Genomic DNA, 24892 nt, shown 5'->3' with positions numbered 1-24892 from the left:
TTTAGGACTTATCCTAGAACATCTTGATTTTGAGAGCCTTGATAGTATTAACTTCACATGTTTCTTGATTAGGCTAATAATAATAAGTTAGCCAGTGAGAATATTCCATGATTGCTTTGTGTCTTAAGCCCCCCCCCTTTTTTATGTGAAGTAACATTGTAATTTTTCAGTGTTCAGGAAATAGAAAGGTTGAAGTTTCTGAATTCTTGGCCTTATGATATGGATTACAGTTTTGTTTACTTACTTGCGCTCTGAAGTTGCAGAGCCAGAGAGACTCTGATGCTACCTGAAGAAGTATTTAAAACCTTTGAGGACTGAAATGGCACAATGAGTCTCTCTGATACTATAGAGAATGGACAGTCACCATCCATTTTTCACTTGGTTCCTTTGAGGATTCAGTATATTCAGACAGTGAATTAACTAAGGCTGTTTGAGAAACAGCCACTGCAATAATGAACACTTTTATGCTTTTTAAAATGACTGTGGGTAGTCTGATCATGGTGATTCCAAAATGGCAGCTGGATTTTCATTGCTCTTCTGGGACTTGTATTGAGAAATATGCTTTTAGCTGATATTCCCCTTAAATAGGAATTCATTAGGGGTATCCATTAGCCAATGAACTATAAGAAAAAAGGGCACTTTAGTTATTTTATAGAGGAAAATGCTATTAGCTATTTATAGGCTAGGTGAATTTGAAGAATTCTTCCCCCATCCCAGTCTGGAAAATTGATTTTAAAGTCATTCCATTTTATTTAGAAAGAAGGAAAAGTGGATTATTTTAGTAGCGTTAAGTCTTGTGTTTCTGCTATGTTTATCCAAAGAGAAAGTCTTCAAATTTTAATTTCTAGGTACCTTATTTGCAAATTGGTTTTTCTGGCACTTTTATGGCAGTTTCTTATTTCTAAGGATTGAAGCTTTTTAATGTAATTTTCCCTGCAAGGGATAACATTTATGTATCTCTTCTTCTAAAAACTATTAAAGTGTAAAAATGTAAATTTATACCTATGATGTTTATCCTTTAAATATTTTGTGCTACACAGACTTTCTGGTATAAAAATAGCAAAAGGATACTAATCAAATGAAAGCAGTAAATCCTGAACACTCACTAAACTATTAAGATGTAATTTCACATGGAATTAGTTGATGGGCAGTGGCAGGTATACGAGGTCTCCCCCTTCAAACATCAGTGAGGATGGGACAATTTAGGGGGAGGACATTAATTCTTGAGCAGTGAGTTTTTTTTTCATTTTTCTCTATTTAAAACATAAGTACAGAGAAGCATGGTAAATTAAATGAAAATGTGTCGCATTTAACTTTGAATCATAGTGCTAACTTGTGTGAACTTGGACATGAGTTTTTGCCTTTCTGTGTCAATTTTTGCATCATCAAAATTGTAGCTTTGGACTAGATCATGGTTCCATTTTGTATGTTTTCCTGGGAAATGTGGTAGCACCCTGGGAGCCTTATAAAGTCACAGCATAAACACAGTAAGCATGTGTCTTACTGCCTGTCTTCCAGATCTACTTTACAAGGTTTCTTGGCAAAATCTTAGTTTTATATTAAAGCAAACATATTGATGACTAAAAGGAATATGAATGTATTCATACATATACATACATGAGTGTATGTATGTAACACCAAAATTGAACGAAGTATGTATGTAACACCCAAACTGAAAGAAGTATTATGCTAACAGCAGGCCACAGAAAGAGTCCTTTTGTTATGTTTTTAAATTTTCGTTTATTTTTGACTGTGTTGGATCTTCATTGCTGCACATGGACTTTCTCTAGTTGCGACTAACAAGGGCTGCTCTCTAGCTTCATTGTGCAGGCTTCTCCTTGCAGTGGCGTCTCCTGTTGCAGAGCACGGGCTGTAGGGTGCATGGGCTTCAGTAGCTGTGGAGCCTGGGTTTAGTTGCCCTGAGGTAGGTGGAATCTTCCTCAACCAAGGATCAGATCAAATCCAGATCCCCTGTATTGGCAGCAGATTCTTAACCATTGGACCACCAGTGATGTCCCTCCTCTTGTTTTATATTCACTCTTGTCTATCACTAAGGGTGCTTTGGTGGGCAGATTTGAGGATCAGTGCATTAGATGACAGTGTCTTCTTCTGAAGTTATGAAACCATTGAACGCATTTACACTTTGAATTCCTCTCCTCCCTGTCATAAATCAGTGGCATTTTTCTAAAGCAGGGTTTGTGTATTTTATTTTCATGAAAACTCTCAATGTTGTTTGATAAGAACTCTGCTAAGAGATCTTGTCCTGAAAGGAGGGTGCTTAGTGTTGGAACTGAGGGCTGGTGGGTGAGAGATTAAGAGCAATTCTGTAAGCACACTAGTCTCATCAGATGCTGCTTTCAAGCCTCTCTGCTCCTCAAAGGTGATTCTCTATTTCTGAGACCCATTATAAATGTTCTCCTCCCCACCCCCCTTTCCATTTTGCCTGATTCTGAGCAAATGGGAATCCATGCTTCTGAATTCAGTGGTTTCCCCCACCCCTTTCCGCCTATCTTCAGCAGCAATATAAATACTCTTGATGGCAGCTGCTGTATTAAGCCCAGGAGCTTAAAAGATTAAAGAAACCACTAACAGCAATCAGAAGGAAGTTTAAGGGCCTTTTTTTCTGAAGGTTTGTGTTTTCATTCTGATGGTTGAGTAGAAAATTGCAAACAGGTTGTGTTCAGCAGCTGGAATGCTCTTCAACATCTGGGGAGACCCAAACTTCTGTTCATTTTCCATTTGTTGGAAGGGTAGCCTGCCTGAGGTGAAAACTGCAAGCAGATATTAGGATTCTTTGTGTGAATAGTTATTAGAATTTCTGTTTTGTAGGAATTTCTTCATAGCAATGCCAACCTGTCTTTCATTCTTCCCCTAGCTTTTCTGAGCACTTAACTTTAGATCAGTTGCTATAGAGAGGCCTGAATAGGTACTTCCTGAAGTCTTGCCCCCCGAAACAGAAATTATCTGAACTCTTAGTGAATTCCAACTTTGGAGTGAAGAGCTGGTCTGCCCCTAGACTTCTTTCTGCATGTGGCCCTCAGGCTTTGATCCTTGGGAATTTAGGCTGTTAGAACCCGTGCATTTCAAAAATGCATGACTGGTTCAGACTCTGTTACACATTTGTTTCTTCTTCCTTCCCTTGGTTATTTCACAGAGTGTGTCTGAGGAAATCCAGAACACCTCTTGACTTGGTGGTGAATCCTTAAAACTAAAATTTGACGATATTCTTCATCAAATCAAAGTTTTGAAAGTTCTACCTGTTTTACTGCACCCTTCCTCTTTCTTTCACCTTCACTTTTCCCACTGCAGTTACAATTTTAGAGCTAGGTCAGGAGTCCCTGCAATGCCTTCAGGCACTGAGCAGATAATTTAATTAGGTGGCTGTTTTCTCAGGGGGGTCATAGAGAGAGTGGGGCTCATGGCAGACTGAAGAGTGCTTGTTTTTTCTCAACAGCACTCAAAACCATTTTTTAAAATGTAGTACGCTGGCCAAATAAAGCAGGACTGTCAGTTTAATTGCTATTTTTAACAACTTTATTATTTTATAGATGGAGAAAGAAAAGTCAAGAGGAGTTTTGCTTAAGTCAAGGTCACAAAGCTGGTCAGTGGCCCAGCCAGGTCTAGAACCTGTTCCTCTTGAGTTGTTTGAGAAGATCACATTCTCCAAGTGGCACTGTGGTCCTAAGTTTGCACCGATCAAAGGTTTCATGTTTGGACTTCAGTATTTTAGGATTATTAATGTTAATCTCACTTTTGGATAAAGCAATTTTGAAGGTTTGTCTGTGAGAACCCATTGTCATGGCTGAAACAGCTCTTTAAGGGGAGCTCCAAGACAGATTGATGTGCACTTGTTTTGTAACACCATGTCAATTTTCCTGAATTTCCAAGTAAATATGTTGCGCATACTGCTTAGGCTGTCTTCATGAACAATGAAAGCTGTGCTTAGGAGGCTAAAGATTATGAGGGACTCTTCTTTCTTTTTTAAAAGCGTTTCATTCATTTGTTTCTTTTGCTTTTATTTTCTGTAGCCTCAAGGGTATGTATATATGTCAGAGGGTGATTGGAGAAGCGTGCTATCATAGGTTTCTCCACATCAGTGTTTCTTTATATTATTAGAACATCATCTCTTCTGCTACTGAAGAGGGCTTGTGGGTTAGAAATATAGTATACTTTGGACAATGCTTTCTCCTATGCTGATCTTTGCTATTTTTCCCTCAGTACAGTATGTATGTATGTTTGTATGTATTATTTTAATTAAGGTATAATTGACATACAGCTTTTTACTAGTTTTAAGTGTACAACTTAATCATTCTATATTTATATTGTATTATGAAATGCTCACCATAATAAGTCTAGTTAATATCCATCACCATTACATAGTTACAGAATTATTTTTCTTGTGAAGAAAACTTTTAAGCTCTGCTGTATTGGCACCTTTCAAATATATGATACAGTATTATTAACTATAATCACCACCATGGTGGTTTATTTATAGCTGGAAATTTGTAGCCTTTGGTTCTTTTCACCCATTTTGCCACCCCCCCCGCCCCTGTCTCTCTATCTATGACCTTAGTTTCTTCATTGCTGTTATCATCGTTTTTGCTATGTGTTGTTTCATGTTTAACTTAGCTGTCTTAATAAGGTTCTATGTTTCTCTAATTTAAGGGGACGTCATTCTCTGCCATTAATTATTTAAGGGGACGTCATTCTCTGCCATTAATACATTATCATGTGCCAGGCACTCTTGTTGCCTCCATAGTTTTCAATAGTTCTCTTGAGAACCTTCTAGGATAGGTATTGAAGGCAGGAAGGAAGCAGTGGCCTGAGGTTGTGTATAACTTCTAATTGTAGACCTAGAGAGTATAGAGCTGGCATCAGATACAAATCTAATCTAAACCTAGTGTCCTTTCCAAAACTCCACAGTTGCTGCTTTGCCTTCTTTCTCTTCTTTCACCTCACGTTTTGAACATGTACATTGTGCTGGCATTTCATCCCAAGGAGTCTCCAAATTCTTTTGTCTAGAGCATGACTTTCTAGAGTCCTTGGTCTTTTTTCACACAGTTAGGAATGCCATTTATATCATGATCAGGTATACTACTCACATATGTACACACTTGTACTTACATATACCCCTATGAAATTGAGAAGTTCATTAAATAATAACTTACTACATGAAGTACTCTATGATAGTCATGTACAGCTGTGAGAATTGGACTGTAGAGAAAGCTGAGCACAGAAGAATTGATGGTTTTGAACTGTGGTGTTGGAGAAGACTCTTGAGAGTCCCTTGGACTGCAAGGAGACCCAACCAGTCCATCCTAAAGGAGATCAGTCCTGGGTGTTCCTTGGAAGGACTGATGTTGAAGCTAAAGCTCCAATACTTTGGCCACCTGATGTGAAGAGCTGACTCATTTGAAAAGACCCTGATGCTGGGAAAGATTGAGGGCAGGAGGAGAAGGGGACGACAGAGGATGAGATGATTGGATGGCATCACTGACTCAATGGGCATGAGTTTGGGTAAACTCCGGGAGTTGGTGAAGGACAAGGAGGCCTGGCGTGCTGCGGTCCATGGGGTCGCGAAGAGTTGGACACGACTGAGCGACTGAACTGATTTGAACTGAATGATACTTACCTTCTTGTTCTCTGTGTTAACACACACACATGCACAGTCACACACATCCCGTGTACTATGGTGATTACCCACTAAATTGATCTTGTGATTCAGGACGTGTGTAGTTGAGCGATGCTTACCCAGAGTGGAGCTCTCTAAATCTAAGGTGGGGTGTGTGCTTTCCTCTCCCCATGGGCTTTTTTTTTTTTTTTTACATTTTCAAAATGATTATTTTTATTATTTATTAATTATCAGATTCAAGGGTAACTCCCAGAGATTTATGACAAGCAATATAGCAGATACTTAACTTCTGAACAGTTCTTCAAAAGTAACCTTCGTATCATTTCTCTAATATCATAATTTTAAACTTGAAATCTTTTTAAAGTAAACCATGTGTTTAATTACACATCCCTCAGATCTCCATGCTAAGTACTTTTTTCACATCTCGCTATCTTTCCTCATGTAAACTATTTTTAAATAAAATTTTAATGGAGTATAGTTGACTTCAAATGCTGTGTTCATCACAGGATTTTGAGAATTATCCTTCAGAGTACAGAACATAATGATAGAAATTATGTGTATTTATTTACTTTTTACATAGTATGATTGTTTTTATTTCTCCCTGAGTAGTCAAGCGTGATTGGATAAAGCGTTATCTGTACTGACTTAGACAACCTCATGTGGATCCTTAATGTTTCTGTGAGTCTTTTTTCTTTTTTCCCCTTTTAAAAAAAATTGCTTATTTTTAATTGGAGGATAATGACTTTACAGTGTTGTGGTGGTTCTGCCGTTTATCAACATGAATCAGCCATAGGTATTCATATGTCCCCTCCTTCTTGAACCTCCCTCCTACCTCCTAACTCCATCGCACCCCTCTAGGTTGTTGGGAGTTATGTTTAAGTTTATTGTTGTCTTTAAGCAAGACAGATTGAACACTGTGGATGTTTAGTATGTGAGTCGACAGTGTCAGTCTGTGGGACTGTTAGCTGCTGTCCTGAAGGGAGCGTTAAGCCTGATGCACTGTAGTCCATGGGGTAGCAAAGAGTCGGACATGACTTAGTGACTGAACAACAGCTCAGTAGTTCATCCTGGATGTGTAGCCTGCACAAGTAAGTGTGTATAGCAGTCCTTAGGATGAGGTACTAAAGAGGAAAAGAACAGTGATGGACAGGAGACATTGATGAATGTAGTGAGCAGCAGGGATAGTCCCCACTAGTGGCTCATCCAGCTCGCATTCATGGAACACCCATTCTGTGCCTGCCATCTTCTCCAGCAGGAGTTGGCAAGTAGGCCTGGCAGCCAGACTTTACCTGGGGTCTGTTTCTGTGAATAAAGTGATCGTTTTGTTAACACGTCTATGTAATCTCTGTGGCAGCTTCTAAGCTACAATGGCAGAGTTGAAAAGTTGCAACAGAGGTAGCCTGACATGGGAAGTCTGAGCGCTTACTGTCTGGCTTTTTGCTGCAAAAGGCGGTGGCCTCTGTTCTAGAACGTGAATCAGTGCTTGCTTCTGGGCCACATGGCAACTGAGCCGGGGGCTGTTGGCTTTCTCTCTTAGACGCCCTGCTTGGCAGAAAACACCTCCATCTGAGCCGTGTTAGGGTGCGTTAGGGCAGAGGGACAGCGCTGAAGCATGGGGCCACAGCACATCCACTGTTGGGGTGTCTGCATCGCCGTGCAGTGCAGAGAGGAGAACAAACGGTAGGAACCTGTAGACTATGAAAAGCCAAGCTTCCCAGGCCCTTCTGACCCCACCTCCACACTCCTCCTAATTCTCCATTCTCATGTTCGGACCTTGAACCTTGTCACATGGGGATTACTCTTCCTTGGAAATCCTTAGCTCCCACCACAGCTCCACAGTTTGTGCCTTGCTTGGTAAAGCTATCTCTTACTTCCTTTCTCTGCTATAATAAATAATTCTCTGAACTGTTTACATATCTGTAAAACCTTTTCTTTTTTTAAAATCTGAAGACTTTTTATTACATTGTACTGATTTATGTTTCTTGTTCCCTTACAAGGGAACCTAAAGACAGATTATTTTGTTTTATTCATTTAACTTTCTATAAAACTAAGTACTGTGTCTGATATATAGTAGGCACTCTATAAATAGCTGTTTAATTGAGCCAGAGGATGGTAAGAAGACAAGCATTTGAATCCAGGTCTCTCCTGCCTCTCAGTACTGTATTCTGCCCTCCCTCAGCCTGTGGTCTATTTATCTGGGTGAAGAAGGGATTATTCAGTAAGTGATATCATTTGAAAGGTACTTTGTCTATTTTTCCATATTCAATATGCTATTAACAATGACTTTATATTTCGTCAAAATGAATTTTCTCTTTTACTACTAGAATTTCAACAAAATAATTTTAGACAACATCCTAAGAACATTTCTGAAGATGACATTTCAGGTCTGTTTTCCCCCTTTGCTTTAAAAAAGTATATACAGCTATAATTACTAATTGCTGCACTCTAAGTAGAGACAGATGATACATATGTTTGTGACAATTTTCCAGAGGGAGAGCTAAGTAACCAGGCTCATTTTTCCATAATGTGAATGTTATTCACAAACTATTACCATAATTGATGCACCAAGCCAATGTAGGGTAAATAATGTGTTGTGTGTGGGAAGCAAGCTAGTAGTCAATGAATATTAAAGAACAAAACCTCATTTTAACAGAGAAACTGTAATTATAATCATTCTGAATTCATACTGCAAAACCAGTTAAAATAACTTGGCTGCCATTTATCTATGTAATTCTGTGTGTAAAGAAAGTAGGTATGCAAGTAGGGTTGTATAGTAATATGTCTGTGAACAAACATATTTTTATATAAAGACACAGGGCCAAACTTCAGAGTAAGTCATTTTTCAAAGAGATTAGATGCAGAAATAAGGGGAACATGAGCAAAGTTAATCAGTCATGTTTGTATTTATGGAAAAGAGTTAATAATTCTACTTTTCATAATTTTAGTTTTCTTACTTTTGTTTTTGTATTGATATGTGTTTTCATATTTATCTGGAATGTCTTTTTTTTTTTAATCATTGACCAAATCAGATTCTGTATTTTCTTCAAACCTCCTTTTTCCATGGCAAGCCTTCCTCATCTACCTCTCATCCCTCTCTCACTGCCTTCTACATACTCACCAACTTCTGTGTGTGGTGTATTGCTCTGCAGTTTGGGGATTTGTTGTTTTAAGTAATGTCTTCTGTGCATCACTAGTCTCAACCAGACTGCCATGTCATTTCAGGAAGGACTATTTCTGTTGGTTTTGTGGGTGTGTGTAGTTCCTTCTTGTCTCCCTCATGGAGCATGGTTAATGCTGTGGGGTGTGGGTTCTTGTCTCCCTCATGGAGCATGGTTAATGCTGTGGGGTTTGTGTGTGTGTGTGGTTCCTTCTTGTCTCCCTCATGGAGCATGGGTAATGCTCTGATGTGTGTGTGTCTCTGTGTGTGTGTGTGTGGTTCCTTCTTGTCTCCCTCATGGAGCATGGGTAATGCTCTGATGTGTGTGTGTGTGTGTGTGTGTGTGTGTGTGTTTCCTTCTTGCCTCTCTCATGGAGCATGGTTAATGCTCTGGGGTGTGTGTGTGTGTGTGTGTGTGTGTGGTTCCTTCTTGTCTCCCTCATGGAGCATGGTTAATGCTCTGATGTGTGTGTGTGGGTGGGGTTCCTTCTTGTCTCCCTCATGAAGCATGGTTAATGCTCTGATGTGTGTGTGTGTATGTGTGTGTGTGTGTGTCTGTGTGTGGTTCCTTCTTGTCTTCCTCATGTAGCATGGGTAATGTTTCCCATGCAGGTGCTGACTCCTCAGTAGGTACTGTTGGTTATCTTTTTGTACATCAAATGCTACATGATTTTTTTTTAATCTTTAAGTTTTGTGCTTATTTCCCAGTATCTCTAGAAGGTACTCTAAGCGGAAAGAATTAGATATTGTTGGTGTGCGGTTTTGATGGCACACTTACTCAGGAATGTGGAGTATGGCTTATGTGAAGTATATAACCCCTCCATCTCTGTCAGTTCTGAAGTCAAAGGGAAAGATGCTCCTTTCATCTCTTGGTATTGGATGTTTTTGATGTGTTTGTTTGGACACAGACAAGGTGATGGGGTCAGAGTTTAGATATTTTTATATTTGTAAAAAGATCATTATGTGTCTCTTCTTATCAACCTTTTAGAACACTCCCCCCGCCCCGGCCCAATGTTGATCCTCTTTTTAATTGTACTCAGTATGTTTTGGTAATTTTCTTCAAATATATACCTGTTCCTTTTAGTTAGTGTCTGGGCACCTGTCACTTTTTCCTTTTATAGTGATGGAAACATGTGCAGTTTCGGATATACTTTCTTAGCTCACATTCCTATGGCCCTTAATATCAAACAGAGTTAATTTATTATCTACTTTATAAAATTGGACACATTTTCATACAAGAAAAGTGAGTAACTAGAATGTCCCTTCACACACTGCTTCTGTAGATTGAGTGAGTGAATGAGTGAGTGAAAGTCACTCAATCGTGACTGACTCTTTGTGACCCCATGGACTATACAGTCCATGGAATTCTCCAGGCCAGAATATTGGAGTTGGTAGCCGTTCCCTTCTCCAGGGGATCTTCCCAACCCAGGGATCAAACCCAGGTCTCCCACATTGCAGGCGGATTCTTTACCATCTGAGCCACAAGGGAAGCCCAAGAATACAGAATCCATAGTATAAAGCTGTGTAGCTCTTCTTCCCAAAAGAGGGTTATTGGTTCCCTGCCTTTAAGGTAATCTTAAACAGTTTGACCTTTGTGAGGGCTTTTTGGAAAATTCTGAAGAAATAAAAAAAGCCTCATAGAACCTCAAGGAATACTAGGTATCAAAGATCAGCTCTATGAAGGTAATTAGTTCAGGATTTAAGCATACTTTGCTATACTTCAGGGGGTAGGACAGTGTTCATATAGCTCACTCTGTGATAGCTTGGGTTTGCTTGCCCAGATGAGGGTTATGTCAAGGGAGGAACATCACCCCGAAGGAGACTCTTCAGAGGAACGGGGAGCCCCGAGCCTGACCCTGCTGGAGGCTAGTCTCGCCCTCCAGCCTCCCTGCAGGACGGCTTGGTGTCCTTCCAGACCTCTCTCCTGCCTTGAGAATCCTGGATGGGCCTTTGGCCTGATGCCCTCGAGGACTCTAGAAACTACTCAGCTTGGAGTGGTGCTGTTGGACCGAGTCTATTCTTGGCAGTGGGCCTTGGCTCTTTTTCCGGCTGGTCTCGGTGCCTCTTAGGAGTGGAGAGGAGGTCAGATGCAGATAACACAGGCATGATTTCTGTCTCCCGAAATGTTCAGCTGAGGTGCACTTCTCCCTCCCCTGAGGGCTTAAGAAGAACACATTTATCATGGAGGGTTGTTAGTAGGAAAGAACACGCAGCCTTCTTTTCTGCTGAAGAGCAGAACGTATTATAGGATAAAAATCTTTCTGTTGTAGTTCAGCTGTATCTCTTTGTCATTGGTGTTCAAGTCATTTTAAGCTTTATTGTTAAGCTGAACTTCTGAACAGTTTCATTTGCAAACTCTTCCTTTGAAGGATCAAGGGAAGCTTTTGTAAAGAGTCGAAGTCTGGGATGAGAATTGTAAGCTAACCAGAAGTAGGGTGTGTGTGTGTGTGTGTGTGTGTGTGTGTGTGTGTGTGCAAAGCATGTATATGAATGCATTTTCTGGGTTAGGCAGGGACTAGTAGGGTTGAAGAAGAGGGTAAATTTCATTCCCAGAAGAGGAAGCACCATGTACAAAAGCTGGAAGAGTCTTGCCATTTTTGACAGATAAATGAATCGTTCTGAAGGCTTTATAAGAGCTGTGACCAGCCCTGTTCACTGAGAAAAGAGAAAGTCCTTGAGCGCCCATCGAACCTCTTCAGCCTCTCTGAACAAGCATTCAGATGCTCTGCCAGAGGAAATGGTGTGTTCCAAGTGCAGCTGCGGTGGAAAAGGGTTCTTTCAGTGCAGCTGAAAGATCGTCCGATTTTAACAGTACACTGTCTGTTTAAAACAAAACAAAAAAGGCGAGTGGGAGTTGGAAGAAGGAGTTTATGCCAGGAAATGAAAATGAGTTTCTGCAGAAGCCTATCTTAGTTGTGGTTTCAGAGTTAAAAGGGCTCAATTGCTGGTTTTTTATATCTCTCTGTGTGTGTTTGTGGACTTTCAGTTCTCCAGAAAACACTGAGAATAAAATAGCAGTCATATTTTACTAGAGAATGCACTCTTTGTCAGTGATGACTACCTGGAAGCTCACAAACTGAGGTGTCTTTCCCTGCTTATGTTCACTGTGGAGCTGGGCGGACGTGGTGCCTTCTCTTGTCTGCTTCCTCCCTTCCTGATGGAACATCAGGTTTAGAATGTAAGCAGAGGATGATTGAGTCTCTGTCACAGCAGTTTGAGTTTCTGAATTGAAGGCTAAGAAGTGATGTTTCCAGCTGACTATAGCTAGCTACTAAACAAAGGTTAGGAGGTTGTGATGTAATTGAAGGTGACACTAACTTTTATCAAGCTTAGTGGTGAATCTGGAGCTGTGTTAACTGCTTCGCAAAACTATGAGGCTATTTTAATTTTCACAAGAATCATCATTTGAAGTTAGGTTTGGTTACCTTCAGTTAACAGATGAAGCACTTGAGGTTGAGAGAGATAAGTGACTAGTTCGCAGTTATACCCAGCACTTAGCATGACCCGGGCTGGAACTGAAATCCTGTTGTCTCCAAAGCTCTTGCCTGTATCCGCTGCCTTCCACATTGTACTTTCTGCCGTAAAGTAGGTTTTGCTCCCTCCCTCCATCGGCCTTAGGTCTTCTGCTCTTTCAGGAGACTTAAAACACCAGTCAGAAGTCTGCCGCTTGAAGTGAGCATCAGCTCCTTCCTCGGGCTTCCCTGGTGGCCCCGCGGTAAGAATCTACCTGCCGGGCAGAAGATGCAGAAGATGCGGATTTGATCCTTGGGTTGGAAAGATCCCTTCGAGAAAGAAATCGCTACCCACTCCAATGTTCTTGCCTGGGAAATCCCATGGAGAGAGGAGCCTGGCCAGCTACAGTTCATGAGATTGCAACAGTTGGGCACGACTTAGCAACTAAACCACCACCACCTCACTTTCCATTAAGCAGTAACCTGTATTGTTGCGAATGTTAGGTATTTGGTGGATAAATTAAATAGTTTTATTTTATCATCCCTTGATTCTTAGAGAATTTATAGTCATTAATTCTGTCGCATGGTTGTGTTATCTGAGCTATGTAACAGCCTTGCCAGTTTTCTCAGGGGTGGCCCTGCACGCAGTAGGATGGTGCTGGACAGAGGAGCCAGGGCATCTCATAGCTCGGCCACAGCCCTGGTGTGAGACCCTGGTGACGTCACTTTACCTTTCTCAGTTTCGTTTATTTCATCCTTGCACTGTTTACTTCAGGTAGTTTCTCAGCTTGGGAGACGCAGTGTCTATCAGGATACAGGCGCCGTACTCCTGCGTGCACATGATTTTTTGGTGTTTCTGAAAGGGATAGTTAATAGAAATTCGTTAAAAAAACATAGTGTGTGTATGTGCTCATTGTGCTAAATCACTTCAGCTGTGTTCGACTCTTTGTGGCTCTGTGGACTGTAGCCCACCAGGCTATGGCTCCTCTCTCCAGGGGATTCTCCAGGCAGGAATGCTGGAGTGTGTTGCTGTGCCCTCCTGGATCTTCACGATCCGGGTATTGAACCCACGTCTCTTTATGTCTCCTGCATTGGCAGGTGGGTTCTTTTAGTGTCACCTGGGAAGCCCTATGCATTGTTCAATTGGTAATTCTTTCTTTAAAAAAAAAAATGAATCAGTTTTTGGCTCTGCTGGGTCTTCATTGCTGTGAACAGGGCTTTCTCTGGTTGTGGCAAGCAGAGGCTGCTTCTCCTTGCTGTACCATGCAGTGGCTCCTCCTGTGGTGGAGCATCGGCTCTAGGGGGCATGCGCTTCAGTAGTTGGTGGCACACGGGCTCAGTTGCCCCTCGACATGTGGAGTCTTCCCGGACCAGGGATGGAACCTGTGTTCCCTGCATTGGCAGGTAAATTGTTAACCATTGGACCACTAGGGAATCTCGGTATTATTAAATTCTTAGATTTTGTTTTTCTTCAACCAGTGAATGCCTGCTAACAATTAAAACATGATCAAATGGGGAGTTTATTATTCCTTTTTACATAAAAAGAGGCCCTTATGCTCAAAGTTAGACAGTATTTGTTTTTATGAACTTTTAAAGTCCTTTGCCAAATAGAATGAATATTCACTAAGGCCAGGGGTCTTATGACTTGATTATGCAAATAACTTTTTGGAATCCTTCATTATGTTACTTTCCCCCCCTTTCCTTGAGCGCTTGGACTTACAGTAAAGGGGGAAAAAAAAATCACAAGGAAACAAATTAACGTTCAACAAAATTCCCAGTCTTCCACCGTCTGTCCCCAAAACAGAAAATTTTGTCAGCATGTCTGTAAGTAAAGTTGGTCATTGGCCACCCTGCCATCTTTCCCCTCTCCATTCCATCTTTCTGTGATGCTGCTCACTCTTCTGTCAGTCTCCAAGGCCCCCTGGGGTTCCTTCTTTCTTTTCTCAGCCTGCATTACGTATGTAATCCCCTCACCACCCCTCTCACCAGCACCCTCTGTTCCTTGATGGTCTTGTTCTTCTGCCCATTTCCTCTCAGGAGCATGTCAGCTGTCTGCCCTCTTGAGAGTCTGTGTTCCACTTGAAAGAATTGAAACTCTGTTTGAGTGTTGTTATATAGATCCATGCGCCTCGGCAGCTGCTGGCTTCTTCAGTATTGCCCATAAGTGCATTTACTGAGTTCACTTTCTTTCTCCCCTTGGTGGAAGTTTCAAACTCTCCCCGCTCAAAGCTAAAGGATATCAAACATTTAGCAAGAGCTTACTATTTTAGAGAGAATGTACTAAGGACTTTGCATGCGTTGTTTCGTCTTCACTCTTGCCATGTGACCCAAGTTCTAAGTTCTCTTTCCTCCATCCTATCTGACAATACTAACTTAGCATCAGCTCTGCTGAGTCTCTATGCCAAGCCACAGGCTGTCACTTGCTCTCAGGAGACCTGCAGTTTAGAAGGAGATGCAGAAGAGTAAGTAGGCAAGGAGAATATTGTATGATAAATGCCAAGAGGAGGTAAGTTCAGTATATTATAGATGTGCCCAAGCCAAACTCAGGCTGAGGATAAGGAAAGCTTGTTGGAGGAAGTGACAGCTTAAGTACCAGTCTGAAGGCTGAGAGAATTTGATTTAGGAGATGTGACTGTATGTGCTTAGTTGCTCAGTCGTGTCCAACTTTTTTGCACCACCATTGACTGTCCACCAGGCTCCTCTGTCCATGGGGATTCTCCACGCAGGAATACTGGAGTGGGTTGCCATGCCCTCGTCCACGGGATCTTTCCAACCCAGGGATCAAACCCAGGTCTCCCACACTGCAGGCTGATTCTTTACCCTCTGAGCCACCAAAGACATAAGGAGTGTTCCAGAAAGAAGAGCTTCTGGATACTAGAAAGATCCAGGGATTTGAGAGAGGCCAGTAAGAATTGAGTCCTTTTTTCTTCAGAGGAAATAGAAGGCTTCAGGTATGAACTTCATTTACGTCATCTCCCACCTCCTAAGTGGTTTATACCCTTACTTAATAATTCAAATTAGAATCCACAGAGATCCTTTATTGTACATGAATCTTAGAGGATGAGTTTTGACACACTCATTGTCAGTTTTGACATCAAGTTTTATTCTGGACTTAAGCAGCTTCTCAGCTGGAATAGTATTAGAATGTTAGAGTGTGTATAGTAGAAAAACCTTCTTCAAAAATATGGGAAGATTTATAATTATTGTGATGTAGGTATAGAGTGTTTCGGGAGGGCTTTTCAGTGGTGTGAAAGTGTTAATCGCACATTTTGTCTGACTCTTTGTGACCCCATGGACTATATGCCGCCAGGCTCCTCTGCCCATAGAATTTTCCAAGCAGGAATTAGTGGAGTAGGTAGTCATTCCCTCCTCCAGTGGTAATCACTCCTGTTACTTTGAAAGCTAAAATGAAGCTACTGCTTAGCCCAGTGGTGTGTAGTAGCAGGTTAAAAAATGGAAGCATATCCCCTTTCCATAAAGATACGTTGTTGTTCAGTCGCTAAGTTGCGTCTGACTCCATGACCCCATCAGGCCTCCCTGTGCTTCACTATCTCCCAGAGTTTGCTCAGACTCACGCCCATTGAGTTGGTGATGCCATCCAACCATCTCATCCTCTGTTGCCCCCTTCTCCTCCTGTCCTCAGTCTTTCCCAGCATCAGGGTCTTCTCTAGTGAGGTGGCTCTTCGCATCAGGCAGCCAAAGTACTGGAGCTTCAGGATCAGTCCTTTCAATGAATATTCAGGGTTGATCTCCTTTAGGATTGACTGCCTTCATCATCTTGCAGTCCAAGGAACTCTCAGGAGTCTTCTCTAGCACCACAGTTTGAAAGCATCATTTCTTTGGTGCTCAGAAGATATGTAGTATATGATATTTAGGTCTCAGCCAACATTATGCCCTCAAAAACTTTGACTGTGGAAAATCTAGACGTTCCTCAAAAGAAGGGTCTGTGGGGATGAAGTGCAGGTGGCCTTTTGTAGTTTAGAGAATCCTGTCGCGTTTAACATCCAGGTCAATCTTAATTATTTTGTATTTAATAAATATTACCAGTTGTTATCACTTGGGGTAGAGATCCCAGTAGGGGTATGGAGCATAGGGATGAGAGCCACACCATATTATTGAATTTTTTGAGAATCACTGTTTTCCACGTGCCTGATTGCCTCACTTGACCATGCACAGGTGTCTCCCCTTCACATATGCTAAAGCCGTGTGCCTGCGTTTCACTTCTCTTTCTCCATTCCATCTCTGGCATCTTGTAAAGTGAGCGCCATCATTCTGTTTCACCGCTTTTCTTGAAATCTTGAAAAGTTTAACTAGTTAATAGTAGTGAAACAAAAATAAAAAACACTGTCTTTACATTTATTTCTGTGGGGGAAAGGAATGTATGTATAAGTGCCAATCATTTTACCAAGCTGTTAGTTCTTAAGGCTGAATACCAGGAGCTGTTTTGGCAGCTAGTATAATAGAAGTAAGAGGGAATGGCAAGAGAAGGCTGTTCCAGTTTCTCTTTCTCTGACTATACAGGATTGAAAGATGTTGTTTCAGCTGGAAAATTTAAAACGGGTTCTTAACTCACTTTTTGCTAAAAGAGACTGGGCTGTTTTTAGTGTTGTAATCTTCTGTAGGCATGGAGAAGGGTCACCACTTGATCTTGTTAAGGAGATCTTGAGGTTAAAGCTGTGGCAGGGTCCTTTCTCTAAACTCTGGCTCTTGTCAGAATAATGTTTGGCCAGGTGTTAATCTGTGTCCTGAGGGGAAGTTCTGGAATTCGTTTTTTCATCCCTGGGGGTAGGGGTAGGAGGAGGAGTTGCTCTTCTGGGAGGAGACTGGGGCCAGGACCTGCCTCCTGCCTTTACTGACACGTGCCATTTGTGATGAAGGCGGCTGAAGCCCATTTGAGGAGTTCTCCTGTCAGCCAGCCAAGGGAGCAACCCAGAGGGAGAGAGAGAGGAGGGAGAGGCAGACAGCTCAGCAAGGCAGTCCTGGAGTGCAGTCTGGAGCGAGGTCTCGCAGCGCTGTCGGCACCAAGGGAAGGTGTAGGAACATTAGGGGGACGGAGGCCAGGTTAATAGTGCATTTTCCTGTGTCTTTCCTTTTGGCCCCCCCTTTGAGTACATGTCAACCTTTGGAAAACTCAGCATCTGGAAGAAGCCTTTGCTGAAAAGCGGCTTTTTCTTCAGCACTCTACTGTTTTTGTTTTTTCTTTTCCTCTTTTCTTTTTATTTTTTTCCCATCTCCTTTTGCTCTGAGAGCAGGAGGTGAGACAATGATCAAGTCAAGCTGGTTCTATGTTAAGTTCAAGTATGCAGAGAAGGTAAGTCAATATGTGTTCTCTTCCCAAGGGAAACCTGCCACCTCCTCCAGGCTTCTCCTGTTGCTGAGCTCCTCCGGCTATTCAGGGAAGCAGGTGAACCCAGAAGCTCTGTTTGTGAACGTGTGTCCTCTGCTTTAATGATGCCGGGATGAAATGCAGCCTCTCTGCTTGCTGTCTGACATTGCCACTGACCAAGAGGGAGTCTTCACATTGCTTTCCAGAGGCATTATTTAGTGTTTAAAGAAGAAATGGTGAACCTGTAGGAACAGGAAAGACAGGCTATACTTCTTTAGATTGAATACAGAGTTTTCAAGAGGAATATTTGCTATGAAACTTGATGCATTTTTGCTTCTGAAAGAAATTGACAGTCCCTTCCTGTTACCTGTAGTTTGCTTAGTCAGAAGTTTTTATTTGTATTTTTTCTTTCAGTTAACTGACTTGGCTCATTCACATGTAGAATGTTCACATGTTCAAATGTTATTTGGGTACAGAAAGCATCCCCATCATTTTGCCAGTTGATGAGATTATCTTTTTACTGTATTTTTGGGAGTTATATTTTAGGGAGGCAGTGAACTTTGGCTGCATCTGAAATTTCACTGTTACAGTACAGTGTTTTAATACATCATGACTAGGCTTTGCACATCTAAACTTACCTGAAGCTGTTGGCCATCGTTTTGGTTCTGCATCTGTATATATCACTTCTGTTGGGAATTTATTGGGTTAGTAATGAGGTTTCCAGGGGCATCCTAAAATGCCTGCCTTTTGTGGTCCTTCTTTCTTTGCTTTGTTTGTTGAAAACACTGACTGTAGAATTAAGCTGAGATCCTAGAGAATGGAATCATGATATGGCAATATGGAAAATTATGATGGTTTTTGTCATGATCTTTATGATTGCATATTTATAAGCATATTGAAAAATTCTTCCATTTTTCTAGTTTAATTGACATTAGTACACTTTAGGCTACGTTTCTCCACATTGTTATTTTCTGTCGTAGGTTTGTTTCTGCTGTGTTTTTGTGACAATGAAATTACTTGTTCTTTACCCATAGTCAAAATATAGGATTTTTATTTAAGAAATTCATTCCTCATTTTAGACATATTTGCATTGTTAACTATTAAAGCTGTTATGACTGAAACATTATCTTTTTGGATAGGATAAGGACAGGTTGTCATTGTGGTTTGGGGGTTAGTTTTTTCCTCACTAGATTACTTTGGTTTGAGCAGCCCATTACCTATTATTTGTTGTTACGAATTTTGATTAATTAAAAGTGTACTATACCTCCATAACCTTTTCCTTTGATCTTAAATGTCCTGCCATAGAAACCTGAAGCTCAGAGGTAAGGAATGAAAGTAAACTAATGTTAAAAGCTGGAAGATATTTCAAGAAATGATCTTCGTAAAAAGAAAGGACATTAAATTAATTGCTTTATTTGAATAACTACCTTACTATTCCTATAGCAACAAAACAAGGAGGGAGTGTATTCATATACCAAGGCATGCGTGTAATGTAAAACTAAATAATCTAAGACTCCATAGCTAATTGGAGGATATCCTGTTTATATTAGAATAGGGGGAATAAGAGAAACAGAAAAATCTCAGTCTTGTTTTCAGCCTGCTTATTGATGCTCTAGATTTCAGTGATTCTCAACAGAACTTCTGTTCTTTTGTTCCTTCACAATGATTTGTTTTTTAGACTCACTTTTTTTTTTCTTCCAGAATTCAAAATGAGTTTAATTTCATTTGGAGAGATGGAAGACTTCAGTGTAAACCCAGGGACAGAGATGCTTAAAACCAAATTAAAACTATTCTTTTTTGTATTCTTCCTGAAAGCCATTCTTTTAAAGGGTTATTAATTTTGAATATCCTCCAGTATTTTAAAAAGGCAAAAAAGAAAAAGTTCATTTTCAAATACTGGAGAAATGAATTGATGTAAATTTTTAATTATTGGATAGATAAAAATACATTATAGAATATTTTTGATGGCCAGCCATTTCCTTGTTTTATGTTTAGGAAAATAATTGAATCAGTCTTAAGTAGTGAGCAAGAAAAATTAAGAAAGTCAAGTATACATGACCGAAAACACTGGCACAGAAAAACATTTCTTTATGATAATCAAGATTCTGACCACTTTCCAAAATTAAAAATACGTGTATAGTAACACAAATATCTTTTTAGCTATCACTGCATGCACATGCCCACTTCTGTTTTTCCATTTAAATTATTATTTTTTTAATTGGAAAAACATTGCTTTTCAGAGTTGTGTTGGTTTCTTCTGTACAACAGTGAAAATCAGTCATAATTATACATACATCACGATGTCCGTCCCTTCTCCTATCCTACCCTTCTAGGTCATCACAGAGCACCAGGCTTGGTTCCCTGTGTTACATAGCAGCTTCTCACCAGCTATCTGTTATTCATATGGAGGTATATATACATCGATGCTATTAACTCTGTTTGTCTAAATTATTTTTGAGTAATCTCTTTCTTAAATTTGTCAATACTGAGGTATCATTCCTTCTAAAATATTGCTTACTTGAATTAAGTCCATCCTACTCCTTGCCTCCTTCTCCTTCTATACAGTCTCTTAGTATATTTCCTATTTTCATGTATTTTGCTATGTTTTAATAACTGATTATTCCGAAGTCTATTTTACTAGTCTAATCTCTTTCTTCAGAGGCATATATTTTATTGACCAGTTAGACATCTGCCTTGAAGTTCAGCAGAAACCTCAGATGAAGCATCTCTAAAATGGTAAAATGCAGTTAATTTCCTCTTCCACAACCAAACATTATCTTCTTCTGTTTACTACCATATCTTGCTGGTCATCTATGTTCAAGGGCCCATCTTAGATCTGTTTTTACCATCTCCCAGCTGGCTTACTAGAGGAACCTCCTAGTTTATTTCCAAGATGTTCATGATGCCTCCTAGTGCTCTAAGACATATCTAGAGTGACCTTGTTAAAAGGTCAGTCTGTCTCCCTTAACCCCCTTCTTGTTAATGACTGTCCTCTCCTGTTGAAGAATCCTCACTTGATGTCCCTCAGCAATGCTGGCGTTGGCCTGTATATACATAATATATTTTATTGTAATTATTTACTCCAGAGTCTATGCCCTCTATACCATAAGACCCTAGAGTACTGAACTATGTTGTCATTTTTCTTTTGGTATCTGTTAATTCCAACACATATAGGTGCCCATTTTTTCCCTAAATGTATGAAGTAAAGCTGTGACTTTTCTGTGGAGTCTAGGAAACATGAGTTTGATTTTTGCATCTACCATTTACTAGTAGTGTGTGATCTTGGGCAACATATAGAAACTTGATAAAAGTATTTTTTAATCTATTCAATTGGGAGAAGTATCACCTGATACAGGTTTTAAAAAGTAAGCTTTTTGAGATAATAGTAGATTCATATGCAGTTGTAAAAACTAATACAGAGTGATACCATGTGCCTTTTGCCTAGTTTCCCCAACGGTAACAATTTATGAAACTGTTGTACAATGTCACAACCAGATATTGATGTTAATATAGTCAAGGTATTGAACAATTCTATCACCAAGAGGATTGTTCCTCTTGGTCTTTCATAGGCACAGCACTTGCCCTGCCCCCATACCCCCAGTCATTAACTCCTGGCAACCAATAATTTTTTCTCCAATTTTTAAGTTTTGATATTTCATGAATATTATATAAATAGAATCATATACTGTGTAATGGTTGGGTGATTATCTTTTTTCACTCCATGTGATTCTCTGGATATTCCTTCAAGTTGTTCTGTGTTGTTCCTTCTGAGCAGTAGCACTCCAAGGGATGGACACACCGCAGCTCATTTAATCCTTTTCCTATTGAGGGATGTCTGTGCTGCTCCCAGGTTTTTTTCTAATACAGACAGAACTGCTGTGAACATTTGTTCACATACCTTCTGTGTATGTTTGGTGTGTAGACATCAGTTTTCTGTAGGATAAATGCTAAGAAATGCAGTTTTTGAAGAGTATGTTTAATTTTTCAGAGGCTGCCAGAGCTGTCTCTCACTGTTTCTCTTTATATATTCTCTTCAGTGCTGTAGTGTGAGTTACCTGTTTTCTCTGCATCTTCACCAGCATCTGGTGGTTTACTGGCTTTTATTTTAGCCATCCTATTGGTGTGTAATGATCTCTCACTGTGGTTTTAATTTTCATTTTGCTGATAACTAATCATGTCAAATGTCCTTTCATGTACTTTGTCATCTGAGTATCTTCTTTTGTTAAATATATCTTCGTCATCAAATATCTTTTGCCTATTTTTTAACTAGATTTCTGAGTTTTACTGCTGAGTTTTTAAAAGTTCTTAATGTATTCTAGATGCTAATCCATTATTGGACATGAGGTTTAAAATCTTTTTTTCTAATTCTTTTTTTTTTTCTTCCATTTACGAGTTTTATTTATTTATTTTTTTCCGTTTATTTTTATTAGTTTGAGGCGAATTACTTTACATCATTGCAGTGGTTTTTGTCATACATTGAAATGAATTAGCCATGGATTTACATGTATTCCCCATCCCGGTCCCCCCTCCCACCTCCCTCTCCACCCCATCCCTCTGGGTCTTCCCAGTGCACCAGGCCCGAGCACTTGTCTCATGCACCCAACCTGGGCTGGTGATCTGTTTCACCCTAGATAATATACATGTTTCGATGCTGTTCTCTTGAAACATCCCACCCTTACCTTCTCCCAGAGTCCACAAGTCTGTTCTATACATCTGAGTCTCTTTTTCTGTTTTGCATATAGGGTTATCATTACCATCTTTCTAAATTCCATATATATGTGTTAGTATACTGTAATGGTCTTTATCTTTCTGGCTTACTTCGCTCTGTATAATGGGCTCCAGTTTCATCCATCTCATTAGAACTGATTCAAATGAATTCTTTTTAATGGCTGAGTAATATTCCATGGTGTATATGTACCACAGCTTCCTCATCCATTCGTCTGCTGATGGGCATCTAGGTTGCTTCCATGTCCTGGCTATTATAAACAGTGCTGCGATGAACATTGGGGTACACGTGTCTCTTTCAGATCTGGTTTCCTCGGTGTGTATGCCCAGAAGTGGGATTGCTGGGTCATATGGCAGTTCTATTTCCAGCTTTTAAAGAAATCTCCACACTGTTTTCCATAGTGGCTGTACTAATTTGCATTCCCACCAACAGTGTAAGAGGGTTCCCTTTTCTCCACACCCTCTCCAGCATTTATTGCTTGTAGACTTTTGAATAGCAGCCATCCTGACTGGCGTGTAATGGTACCTCATTGTGGTTTTGATTTGCATTTCTCTGATAATGAGTGATGTTGAGCATCTTTTCATGTGTTTGTTAGCCATCTGTATGTCTTCCTTGGAGAAATGTCTGTTGAGTTCTTTGGCCCATTTTTTGATTGGGTCATTTATTTTTCTGGAGTTGAGCTGGAGGAGTTGCTTGTATATTTTTGAGATTAATCCTTTAAGTCTTCTACAGAACAAAAAAATTTTAATTTTGGTACAGTTCAATTTATGGATTTTTTTCTCTTTGTATGGCTTCCTTTTTGTGTTAAATCTAAGAAATTTTTTTTTTTGCTTTTTGATATGTTGTATTATTTTCATTTTAATTCAATTTAATTTATCCCCCCCCCCCCAGGACTTCTTATTTGATACATGAATTGTTTAGTGGTGTGTGGTTGCGTTTCCAAATGTCTGGACATTTTTCTGTTGCCTTTGTTATCATTTCCTAGTTTGAGTCCATTGTGATCTGAGAACATACGTTATAGGATTTGAATTCGTGTACATTTGCTGAGATTTGTCTACTGGCCCATCATATGGCTCTATTTCAGTGGGGTTTACTTGGGCACCTGAAAAGAATGTGTATTCTGTTTTGAGTAGTATGTTCTGCCATGTCAAGTAGATCTTGTGATTAATGTTGAGTTCATCTCTGTGTTTGATTTTCTGTTTAGTTCTCTCAGTTGTTGAGAAAGGGGTGGTTGAGGGCTTTGATTATAATTTTGATTCGACTTCTTCCTTTCAGTTCTGTCAGTTTTTGCTTCATATATTTTCAGGTCTACTTAGGATTATTATGTTTTGTCAGTATAGGGCCCCTTTTATCATCATGTAACTTCCGTCTCTGTCCCTGGCAATTCTGTATGCTTTAACGTCTGTTTTATCTGATATTAATATATCACTGTTGTTTCCTTTTTGGCAAATGTTTTTATGACAGATCCTTTCATATTTTTACTTTCTACATTGTATATACTTAAGTTTGAAATTTAAAGAAACTCTTTAGATAGCATATAGTTGGATCATGTTTTTTAATGCACTGTACTAATCTGTCATTTAATTGGGATACTTCAAGTTTCATTTCCTTGTAATTATTAATGTATAAGGCATAAGTGTGCCAATTTTTTAAAAAATGTTTTTATGGTTTTTGTTTGTTTTTTTCCCTTCCTTTTCTGTAAATTACATCCTGGAATTTTCTCAGATTTCATTTTTATTTATCTATCATGTTTTTAAGTATATATCTTTGTACAGCATTTTTAGTGGTTGTTCCAGATATTGCAGTGTGTATACATTACATCACAGTCCACTGTGGTCAGGTTTTTATCAGCTCGAGTGAACTGTCAAAATAGACAGTTCTGTTGAAACTGTTGAAAATATACTCCCCCATTTATATTATAATTATCTTAAATAGTTCCTCTACATGCATTTAGAACCATCTCAAGACAGTTGTAATATTTGCTTTAACCATCAGTCATGATTTGGGAAACTCAAGAGGAGAAAGTATATTTATTTTGCTCTTTCTGTTGTTCTTTTTCCCCTTTCTGGTAGTTTGAAATTATTTTATCATTTCCTTTTTTTGTTTGTTTTTAAAGAAGAGAACTTTCTTTATACCTAAAGATAGCTATAGCAACACATTTTCTTAGTTTTCTTTAATCGGAGAATGTCTTTAGTACTCAGTTCTTCCTCAGGAATATTTTTACTTGCTATCCATTTCTGGCTTGACATTCTTTTCAGCCATCAAATGTATCTTGAATCTTTTTTCTGGCCTATAGAGTTTCTTATGAGAAATTCACTGTCCTTTCCCCTGTAAGTCGTGTGTTGTTTCACTCTGGCTATTTCCAAAATTTTTCTGGGTCTTTGGTTTTCAAACCTTTTCCTGTGATGGGTCTTGGTGTGGTATAGCTTCAGTCTTATTCTGCTACTTGAATCTGTAGTTTTGTGTCTTTTGCCAAATTGTGCGTGTTTTACCATGTTCTTTTAATTTTTTTAGCCCTGTCTCCTTCCATCCTTGGATGCTGTGAACTGAATTCTTAGAACTTTTGTTTCAGTCCCACACGTCCCTGATACTCTGTGTT

At 39.7% G+C, this 24892-nt stretch overlaps 1 protein-coding gene and 1 long non-coding RNA gene across 7 annotated transcripts in view; one reads left to right on the top strand and one right to left on the bottom strand.

Moving 5' to 3' along the window:
• The window catches only part of AUTS2 (activator of transcription and developmental regulator AUTS2), a 1185004-nt gene that overhangs the window by 341215 nt on the left and 818897 nt on the right, over positions 1–24892 (top strand). Inside the window, exon 1 of one of the 6 annotated variants that reach the window (XM_070461292.1) lies at positions 17231–17552. The exons of the other annotated variants lie outside the window; for them this stretch is intronic. Coding sequence (XP_070317393.1) covers positions 17505–17552 — 48 coding nt within the window. The 5' untranslated portion in view covers positions 17231–17504. Of the gene's footprint in view, positions 1–17230; positions 17553–24892 lie in introns of those variants that run through there. 6 annotated transcript variants of the gene reach the window in all.
• On the bottom strand, positions 11580–17081 carry LOC110122305 (uncharacterized). Its single transcript, XR_002309189.2, has 4 exons — positions 16815–17081; positions 12973–13097; positions 12215–12516; positions 11580–11609 (listed from the first exon to the last, which is right to left on the bottom strand). It is a non-coding gene; the product is annotated as an uncharacterized lncRNA (long non-coding RNA).

Source organism: Odocoileus virginianus, chromosome 33 (genome assembly GCF_023699985.2).
Source record: "Odocoileus virginianus isolate 20LAN1187 ecotype Illinois chromosome 33, Ovbor_1.2, whole genome shotgun sequence".
Lineage (NCBI taxonomy): Eukaryota > Metazoa > Chordata > Mammalia > Artiodactyla > Cervidae > Odocoileus > Odocoileus virginianus.
This window is presented reverse-complemented; position numbering and strand designations above follow the sequence as displayed.